At 46.7% G+C, this 10221-nt stretch overlaps 1 protein-coding gene and 1 non-coding gene across 2 annotated transcripts; both read right to left on the bottom strand.

Moving 5' to 3' along the window:
- Positions 1–1366: 1366 nt before the first annotated feature.
- On the bottom strand, positions 1367–9163 carry ODC1 (ornithine decarboxylase 1). The gene is made up of 12 exons (XM_087437162.1): positions 9011–9163; positions 6444–6558; positions 6219–6337; positions 5767–5940; positions 5400–5572; positions 4999–5133; positions 4609–4690; positions 4347–4430; positions 3415–3577; positions 3220–3332; positions 2903–3117; positions 1367–2414 (listed from the first exon to the last, which is right to left on the bottom strand). The coding sequence occupies exons 3-12, from the start codon at positions 6318–6320 to the stop codon at positions 2270–2272; spliced, it is 1386 nt and encodes a 461-aa protein (XP_087293288.1). The 5' UTR covers positions 6321–6337; positions 6444–6558; positions 9011–9163; the 3' UTR covers positions 1367–2269.
- LOC147916031 (small nucleolar RNA SNORA42/SNORA80 family) lies at positions 7527–7660 on the bottom strand. The gene has a single exon (XR_015553718.1). It is a non-coding gene; the product is annotated as a small nucleolar RNA SNORA42/SNORA80 family (small nucleolar RNA).
- Positions 9164–10221: the final 1058 nt, after the last annotated feature.

Genomic DNA, 10221 nt, shown 5'->3' with positions numbered 1-10221 from the left:
TGGGTCCCCTCCCACGGGGGCGTGTGGAGTCCAGCAGCCTCAGGAGGAAAAGTTCACCCACTGCCTTGTTGGAGGCCCAGAGCTGTATTCACTGCAAATCACAGGTCTAGAAATGTCCAATTTCTGCTAATGACTGGACAACACCATCTTCAATAATGATGTGGAGACATGTAACTACATACTGCTAACTAGGACTGAAGGGGGTCCCAGGCGAGTGTTGACACACAGCCAGCTGTCTGAGATCCCCAGCCTCTCCAGCCAAACTCACTCGCGCACTCTCAGGTATAAGGGCCACAGAACGTCATTTGGCCTAGGCCAGGCCACATCACCCTGCAGCCTCAAGCCCAGCCTTGGCAAAGCCCAGAAACTGAGGCACGCAAGTGGCTTCGCCAAGCTGTCAGGAGACAGGTCCAGAGGCTGTGGTATGGGTGGCATGAGACTACCTAGCGCTATTTCTGTCCCCACTGGCAGTGGCCAGTTGGTTGGATTGCCCTTTAACTGGCTGGGAGCAGTTACTAAGCCCCCCAAGATACTGTGTGAGCAGATACCTCTCTCTCCCTTCCTCTCAACCCAAGCTCAGTGCTGCCACTAAGGGATCTTGCTCATTCCTTCCCTCCTAAAGCGACAAGCCTAATTTATCAAGATTTTAGGCTTGGTGTTGAGCTGACATTTCTTAGTGCATACTCAATGCCAATCCCTTTATTCTGAACATTCGCAGTGGGCATCAGATCCTGAGGAACCAGACGAGGACGTGCTCACAGGAAACGAGTCAGACTGTGACGAAAGTGTTCTTTCCTGCCCTCTGCCCCAACTAGTCAGACCTTATTTTGTGACTCCTGAGAAGTCTTATTATTCATATTCTGGCAACTAAAGCCACCTTCTTGGATCCAGCAAGGGCGACCAGAGCTGGTGACAAGCCAAGCCCTAGTTTGGTTGAGCAGCCAAGGAAGAGGTGACTTTAGCAATCACAGCAACGTGGCTCTTCTTAGGAACATAAGAAGTCACCCCCTCAACTCCTTTAGCAAAGGTACCAACAGCATCAGCTGAAGGGCTGAATTTACTGAGCTGAAAGGAGCCACGGCATTCCCACCTGTATCGTTTGTTGTCTTCCCATGCCCCTCTAATGAAACTGGCATGATACTCAATGCCAGTGACTGGTGGCGACTAGTGGCTTACCAGAGTGACATCTGGCTTTTACACAGCCTTCCTTCCTCCTCACTGGGCAGCAACAGCAGGGATTCAAAATTCCCACTTTGGGGGTCTAGTATGAGACCCTGCCATCGTTTTTTAGAGTGGGGGTACAAGCTGACTAAGAGAACATAAAAACCAGTGGTCAAGGTCAGAGAAGGCACAGATCTACAACACATAAGACTTGTTGTCGAATTTATTAAAATAGGTTGACTGCCAAATGCTGTGCTACATCCTTGTCTGTAACTACACGACTTGTCCTGGGAATGAAGCCAAGCTGGGAACGGAAGGTCTCTGGTCTCTGCAGGCAGGGCTCAGAGGGCCTCATGTGCCTTCCTCTCTGGGCACTGGCCATGACAGAGCAGGTCAGTCAACCAGGCACTCCAAGTTCACAGCCATCTCTGAGACATTCACAGTAGGGCTGAGCCACTAACAGCAAATGTTGGCCCCTGTTGGCAGCAGAGGGTATGGCTGCTGTCTCATCCATTCTTTGCCTTCTACCTGCATGTGGGCTAGAGCCACTATTTGTGAGAATCCACAGCAAACTTTACGGGACTCATATACTTGAATTAAAAATGCCAAAGAGGAAGAAGGCATTTCCATGGATTTTCAAAATATTGAAAATCATCAACTCCTAAGTCCTCTGGGACAATTTCCTCAGCCTGTAGGAAGAAAGATCAATTCCTATGTGTAAAACATTCAAGGTGAGCCATTTGGAATGGACACTAAAAATTTCCCAATGCCCAATTATTTCAAGATACTTTATTTTTAAAACAGGTCACAACACTAAGCTTTTGGCCCATTCTGCCAGTGTACAAGCTACAAACGCTTGCTTGGCAGCTGAGGGGCACTCTTTAGTAGCGTGTTTGAAAAGTGAATAAAAATCCATATAAAACAAATATTCAAATAGTTTCCATAGGAACACAGATAAGTGTGACCCCATCTCCTAGTCTTCCGTATTGCTGCATCTGTGCCAACCCTACTTACAAAGACATTTCAAAACTAGAGTAATTAAGTTAAATGGTCCCCCCGAATCCCTAATTCAAGCTAAACTCGCAGTTAACAGCTACAAGAATGGTATCTACACATTAATGCTGGCTGAAGCACAGGATGCTGGGTGCCGTTTCATCCCACTCTCCCAGGCACAAGACACAGGCAGAGTACTGACATCCTGCTCCTCTACTTCAGGTGGGAAGTCGTGGCTCTGGATTTGCTTCATCAGTTGCCTGAGAGAGATAGAAGAGACAGATTCAGAAACCCTGAGTCACCCACAAGAATAACTTATTCACAAGCCTATTTACTTCCTTGGTTACTATGTCATCAGGAAGTAATTCAATGTATTTCCAAAGCAAGCATTTCTTCAGAACCATCTTTTTGGTAATAAAGAAACCACAAATCACACGTTAATTAAAATATTCTCCTTACATAGGAATATCCTAATCGGTCTTTTCTAAAATGGTCTTTTCTTGAGGAAAAATCTGAAGAGACATACAGATCAGTATTATTCAAGGGATGTTCCTTCCATTTGCCTGGATTTTCCAAAGTTTATAGAGCATATATTCTTAATATGGGAAGAAAATAAGCTATTCTAAGAAACATTGTTAGTATTAACCCTAAGCAAAATAATTTCTTATTCAACTAGACAAGAGCAAGTATAAATCCAAGAAGGTATCTGTTCTTATCAGAAGCAGGAACAGGCACTGCTGTCACTAACCATGTTGGCCCTGACATCACATAGTAGATAGTTGGCCTCTGGAACCCGTTGAAAGTAGAAGCAGCAGCAACAGTGTAAGCACCCATGTTTTCAAAGAGCATCCAATCGCCCACATGCATCTCGGGCAAGTTACAGCGCTCAACAATGCGGTCGAGGCCATCACACGTCGGCCCCCATATGCTGGAGGAATAATACTTCTCATCCGGTTTGGGTCTCTACATTTGAGGAAGAGAAACATCCATAGTCATCATGACCCTGCCATCACTTATCACCACCAATCATCTTAACTGTTATATACAGCATGTCTGGAAAGATACCTTCTGCAGAAGAGGCTTCACATGCGCATGATCATAAAGGATGCAATTAAACGATCCATATACTCCATCATTCACATAATACATAAAGGTTTGTTCACTCGACTCATCTTCATCTAAAAAGGCAGATTAATCTCAATTACCACTTTCCGTACCAACTTTCAGTTATACAAGCAATGATTCGTCCTTTACACATACCATCAGATCCTGTCTGTTCCTTCAATACGAGTTTTTTCGCAATGATATTAACTGCGAGTGTGAAAGCTGATGCAACGTAATATCTGCCTGGCTCAGCTATGATTCTCACTCCCGAGTCTGACGGAAAATACTTGTCCAGAGCTGGGTTGATTACACTGGTGATCTACGAGTGAGACAGACAAGAGCAGTCAGTCATTAAGGGAACTCACACGGAGGAGAAAGAGCACAGTGCTCTGTGACGTGACACGATACAGGCCTCTGAGAACAGCCATCAGCAGAGCGGTTACCATTAAGCAACAGCAAAAAAACAAACGTCTTCCCAAACACCAGACTGCACATCTCTCTGGTTTCATTTTGATTCCCCTCTGGACACCTTTTCTATCCTTTTAAAGAAGTTATGGGTATGATTTCATCAAACAATAGTACAAAACAAATTCCTTACCACTGACTGAGGTATCAGGGTGCCTAAATATTTTTATATAGCAAATATGCCAACAGGACAAAACTCTTTCTGTTCTGCTTACCTCAAGTGGATCTATTTCATAAACTCGAGCACCATATAATGGCTTCTTAACTTTTTAAGTGACTAAACCCTTAAAATGTTTTACGGAGAGGAAGTACAAATTCCAGCAAAGCACGTTTCAGGTTCTTACATACTACAGCCAGCATGCTACTTCCACATTTCTTGACGTAATCAATTGTTTCCCAAAACTTCGGGGAAAACTGACTCATTGTTTAGTTTAGAAAACCAAAGGATATTAGAGATACAATTTTAAATAGCACAGAAGACACTCAAAACATCACACCAAGATATTAATTTTCATATTTATACTGTCCCTTTTAGTATTAACTAAAACACTTAAATTTTGAAATATTCCAAAAAGGAACTTACTAAATTAGCTATAGTATAGTGTAGTTTTGTTATAAATTACCTCTTCAAATTTAAGCTTTACATCCTCAGATCCAGGAAAGCCACCACCAATATCAAGCAAATACATGTTGAAACCAATCTCAGCCTAGAGTCAAGAAAATCAAGTTAATCGAACAGGCAGATTCATACTAAAAAATGTACGCAGCAAATGGGTTTAAGCCTCTGTAATTTGGGATGACTTCTACAAAAGGTTATTTCTAGAACTGAGACTCGCTACTGTCAGCCCCGTCCCCATCGTGCACTTGAGGTTTACATATACTCACCCCCATGTCAAAGACACAGCGGGCATCAGAGATGGCCTGCACGAAGGTCTCTGGGTCACTACAGCCACTTCCCACATGGAAGCTAGGGCAACAAGAAAGGAGAACACGCTATTTCTTTTTCTTATTTATTTATCAGTTACTGAGGTAACTTTGGTTTATAACATTACATAAATTTCAGGTGTACATCATATTTTGATTTCTGTGTAGACTACATTGTGTTCACCACAAGTCTAATTGCCATCCATTTCAGTACACATGTGCCCCTTGACCCCTTTCGCCCTCCCCACTTCTATTTCTGAAAATAACTATTTACAGCAGGAGAAAACCTGTAAAACTTGCATTGCCTAATATGAATCTTAGCCTATAACTATGCCACCACCAAGATCTCACCTGACACCAACGACATCAATATTTAGCTCTTTCGCCCGTTCCAAAAGAAGCCTGCTGGTTTTGAGTGTGGCTCCAAATTTAACACTGAGGCGACAGACTGCTTTGGAATCATCAGTGGCAATCCGCAAAACCAACCTAGAAGCAACAAAAGTGCGCCAAATTTCCCACGACAGAAAATCACTCATGGGCAGGGTTAAAATAAAAACAGAATCCTTGGCTGATACTCTGTGGTTTGCGTCTAATAAGGTTTTATTAATCACGAGGGTTTAAGCTATTTTCTACTTTGACCCAGCACAAAGATAATTTACTAAAGCACAGAAGTCCCACACCTGGACGTTTGAGTCCGTGTGACACTACACAGACCCCACACCCGACGTGCCCTCAGTGGAGGAGTCACTCACTTTGCCTTTGGATGTGCCCTGGCCACCTTCATCAACTCGACTTCACTATCAAAAGTCATCATTTGGACGCCATTATTGGCAGCGTACTTAATCTGGGACACTTGTTTACAAGGATTTGCATAGATAATCCTCTCTGGAGGCACCCCGAGACTCTGCACCAGTTGTATTTCAGTCTGAAAAAGAAGAGGTGTTACACTATACAGATGCAGCTAACGGATGGAAGAAACAGAAAAAACACGGGAAGTTGCCATGGTCCCCAACTCTTTCATTAGCATCTATTGCCCCGGAAACACAACTTTGATCTGTCCAGTTGGGAAGACCAGGGCCACTTTATATTATCATTTTGAAGTCCTGCTATGTTGCTTACCTTGCTGGCACAGTCAAATCCTGTCCCAATGGCAGCTAGGGTCTTCACGACGGTTCTGCTATCATTGCATTTGACTGCATAGAAAGGGGTGACCCGAGGAAGAGCTTTTAACCACCTCAGATGTTTCTTTAGAATGTCTCCCAGGTCCGCAACATAGAAGGCATCCTTATCATCCTACAGCGAGAGTGGTTATAGGGAGCTCATTAGCAATAAGTCTAACATGCAGCCTCCCTTTTCCTTCCCGTCGTTCTCAGTGAATCCTACTCTTTTTAGTCCAGTCACTGATATGAACATCACTATTATCACTGGACAATTCACAGCCAATTACATTCTCAATTCCCTAACAAGACATCTAAGTTTCATTACATTTCCTTAAGACCCCACTGAAGTTTCCCACTCATCTGCCCAGCATTCTCAACGCTGCACTGCCAGCGTGGACTTAATATACTTACAGAAGAAGAAACTTCATTAATTTTTTGGTCCAGAATGTCCTTGGCAGTAAAGCCTTCATCGAGAAAATGGTAGTCAGACTCTTCATTACTAAAGTTGTTCATGGTTTCTTGATGTTCCTCTGAAACACAACAAACCGCAAACAGGGTGGAGAAATTTACTCAGAAGCCTCAGCAATACTTAGTAAATCTTAACAAGACTAGCCTGCAACAACCATGAATACTTACATGGAAAACTAAGGGATGGAATTTAAAGGAAGTATTGCCAGCTTTTCACAAAGGTGATTCTCCAGAAATTCCCAAGTCCTACTGAAGATGCCCTCGGCGCAGCAGGGGAAATGTTCTGATAAACAAACAGAATTTGCTGTCCACCTTCTTAGGAACACATCAAATTGAAAGATCAGGCACTGCTCTCTCGAGCACACAGAGCACACAGAGCGACTCAAGCACCCTCCAGACAGCTCCCTCACCGGGTCTGGGAATCCCAGTATTCCTAGTGTAAGTCACAGGACTCCATAAACCTCTACAGTATCTGAGGACACCACAGAGTCAACACTTCAGATTTTTTCAAAGCAGCACACTACAATTCCATATACCGTGCTGTGAATCTCAAAATAAGCATTTCAAATATTCACACTAAAAAACACAGAATGCAGGTTTCAGAAGCTTTTCTGCATTTAGTTCACTGATACGGAAAAAAGCCTTATGAGGGTCAGCTTACTTTTATTTCAGAGCTGTTTCAGCTCTTCAGAAGCTTAAAATAGCATTACAGGAACTACTGAGTGTTGCCATATAAACATCCTGCTATTTCCTACTTTCACTAAGTCTTACACAAAATAATTTTTAGTGTCTAATAGGCATCATGGAAATGCCTAGTGCTCTCAACTTACTGATTGCTCTTAAGTTTCCTGAGAATTTTATGAGCTAATTTTCATGCTGAGCATGTATTTTTAAAAATTGCCATCTTCAGATCAACATAATGTATTGCCAGTTGCGGAATCTGATCAGAAATCAGCATTCTTGAACCAGTGTTGCCTACTAAATTAGCAATTCTGGGAACCCCAACTGTCCTTACAGGCACTCTAACATTCGCTTAGCTAAGAATGATAATCATACGGGAATAATTTTTGGCTAACTTAATGAATAACAAAATAAGCAAGCATAAATGAACTAAGAATAGGCAAAAATAAAGCTTGAAGCAATCAGAGCCACTGTCCTTACTTAGCCTTCATGAAACGTGACACGGTGAATAGCTTAAAATTACTGACTTTAACCTATTTAATTCCTGCCAGGTAGGGCTTTCTTCTTTTCCACTGTGCAACCCGCTTCAGTGCCTGCAGCCTACTGGCACAGAGGCCAGGCAATGGTTCAGGGCCAGTTTGCTCTGGCATGGGGCACTATGAGAGGCCCAGGGGGACGGGCCTGCCATAAATCCAAACCCATGCACGTTGAAACTTGTTTTAAGACTTGATTTAATGTGACTTTCTGGCACTGTCAACCTCCTACGTTGTCTAAATCACCCCTAGCGGAAGGCAAGAGACTAATGCCAGCAAACCCATCCTGACTATTTAAATAACATTTGAACAGGCTCAGGCGGTGACAGATTAGGTGGTTTAGGGTTTTGTTAAACATCTTTAAGACAGTGTACAGGCTTAAACGTGGTAAGTTTTTATTTCTTTCAAATATACCACTATCAAATATTTTGCTTTCCCATATCTTTTAAAAGCTTTAACAACCTGCAATATAGAGAAATTTCACCCAACACCCCCTTTTGGTGTTCTCTATAGCTGTATAACTTAAAATGATGAATCGAATCAATCGATCAGCACAAAACAGCACTTTTCTGGTATGAAATTCTTTACTGCCAACTGGGTAATGTTAGAAGAGATCGGGATTAATTTAAATAGAAACTGAAAAAATTTCACAACTAAATTATGCCCAATTTTAGGTGTGAATAAAGTCAACACATTCTTTGTCCTCCCTAGACACTTCTAAAACGTTCTGCTCCCCACACTTTCATCAATCATTTAGGATTCTCAAACACCACAATTAGCCTTTTTTGAAACCCTTGGGGCTGGCTCCTACTTGTAAGTCCGTTCGCCTGAACTGGGATCTTAATATTCTAGGCTTTTCTAAAACCACTAAGTCATTCAAAGATTCCTTAAATAGACAATTTTAAGCCACGGCTGGCCGAGTATTTATTATCATCGCTACTACAAGGCTATCTTAGCTCTAAGAATTCCGGCGGGTTTCTATATCGGGTCATTTGCTCTGTACATAGAGCAAAACTAAAAACTAAAAAAAAAAGACAAAACAAAACAAAACAGAAAAAGAAACTCTACGGCAACAAGGCAGAATGATACGTCTCATCCTTATAAAACTGAGATGAGCGATGGGAACCCCGGGACCTGCACGGGCCTGCTTCTTCATTCCTCTCCTGCACCTGCTACCGCGCTTGCCACATGGCTAAAAAAGAATAGCGGTTGCAGGGACGACCGGGCCTTCCCGACAGCTTCCGGCTGCGAAGCCGTCCCGGCGTGCTTCGGAGGAGGGCAAACGCGGCCCCTGCGGCCGGGCTGCCCCGAGCCGGCGCAGGCAGGGGCAGGCCGGGCCCCGCTTCTCGGGGGAACCGGGGCCGGAAGGCAGCGGCTCTCCAAGGTTAGGGCCGGCGGCCGGCTCTGCGACCACGTGTCCCTCGCGGCTCCGGGTCTGTATCCGGCCCGGTCCCGTCCCGACGCGAGGGGACACGTGGCCGTTCCCCTGCAGCCCCCCAACCGCCCGGATGCCCCTCTTACCTAGAGCGCGCGGGCGCCGCGGGCCGGCCCCATGGAGACGCCGCGAGCGCGCAGCACCGCCGGCCGCCCCGCCGCCCCCGTCGGCCGCCTACCCGCCCGCCGCTCGCTCCCTCCCGCGGAGGACCGCCGGCCCGAGGTGGCGCCGGAGCGCTGGCAGACGGGCGGCGGCGGCGGAGTCTGAGCTGACTGACAAAGCCGCCGCGCCGCCGCGCCGCCGCGCCGCTACTTATAGCGCCGCGCGTGTCGTCATGGAGACGCACCAGCTCAAACCAGCCGCGATCGGTTCCGTCCGGGCGTCCTCCGAGGGGGGGCGGGGCGCGGCGGCCAACCCGGGGCCGGACGCAGGGGCGGGGGGCGAGGGCGCCTCGACGTCAGCGCCTCCGAGCGCCGTGCCCCTCCCGGCCCTGCGGCAGGTCCGCGCACGCGCACCACGCCGCAGCCCCGGGCCGTCTCGCGCCGCTCCCTGCCCGCGGCAGGCCAGCGCACGCGCACCACGCCGCAGACTCTGGGCCCCGCGGGCGATGCATCTGGCGCCGGCACTCGCCCTCAGACTTGGGCCAAGAGCTGCCGCCGCAGAATTGCAAAACCCGCCGCTGACCGCGGCCGAATTTCAGCTTCCGCGACACGCACAACTGTTCTTGCACTTGGCATTAAGTGCCTCGTGCCCTCGGGCAGAAAAAGGAAATCGCCGGCGCGAGCGGGCCACGTGGAGCCGGCCGGGCCGACTCTGGCCCCTTCTGCCCGGCGCCTGCATCCCTGTGGAAGGAACCTGGAAGTGATTCTGGCGCCGCTCCACCAAGAAGTGGGCAGAGACATTGACTCTGGGGAAGGGGCGTGCGGAAGGGCACCTGGCAAGTTAGCGGCGCCGGTAAACCGTGTCTGACATTTCCAGCTAGGTGGCAGACAGCAGTGGACCCGCGGAGATCCATGTTGAAAAACGTCCCGCTTTTCAAGCCAGAGACTCGTCTAAGGGCGTTAGGGGAAGGGGTGGGAGGTAAGGGGTCTCCACTGCCCTTTACCATATGGGATGGCGCTCATCAATGACTAGCATCTTTAAGGGCAACCGCAGTTGGCACGCTTTCAAAGTTATGTAAGTCCTACACACCAGCAGTGTCTACGCAATTGAATACATATGGTAAAAGTCGCCTAGGAATTTGGTTGTCCCTAAGAGAGCGCAGCCAAGGCCTCTGGTGGAGGACTGTGCCTCTCTG

Source organism: Ceratotherium simum, chromosome 11, assembly GCF_057802395.1.
Source record: "Ceratotherium simum simum isolate JZ-2026a chromosome 11, ASM5780239v1, whole genome shotgun sequence".
NCBI lineage: Eukaryota > Metazoa > Chordata > Mammalia > Perissodactyla > Rhinocerotidae > Ceratotherium > Ceratotherium simum.
The sequence above is the reverse complement of the archived record's forward strand: the minus strand, read 5'-3'. Positions and strand labels throughout refer to the sequence as shown.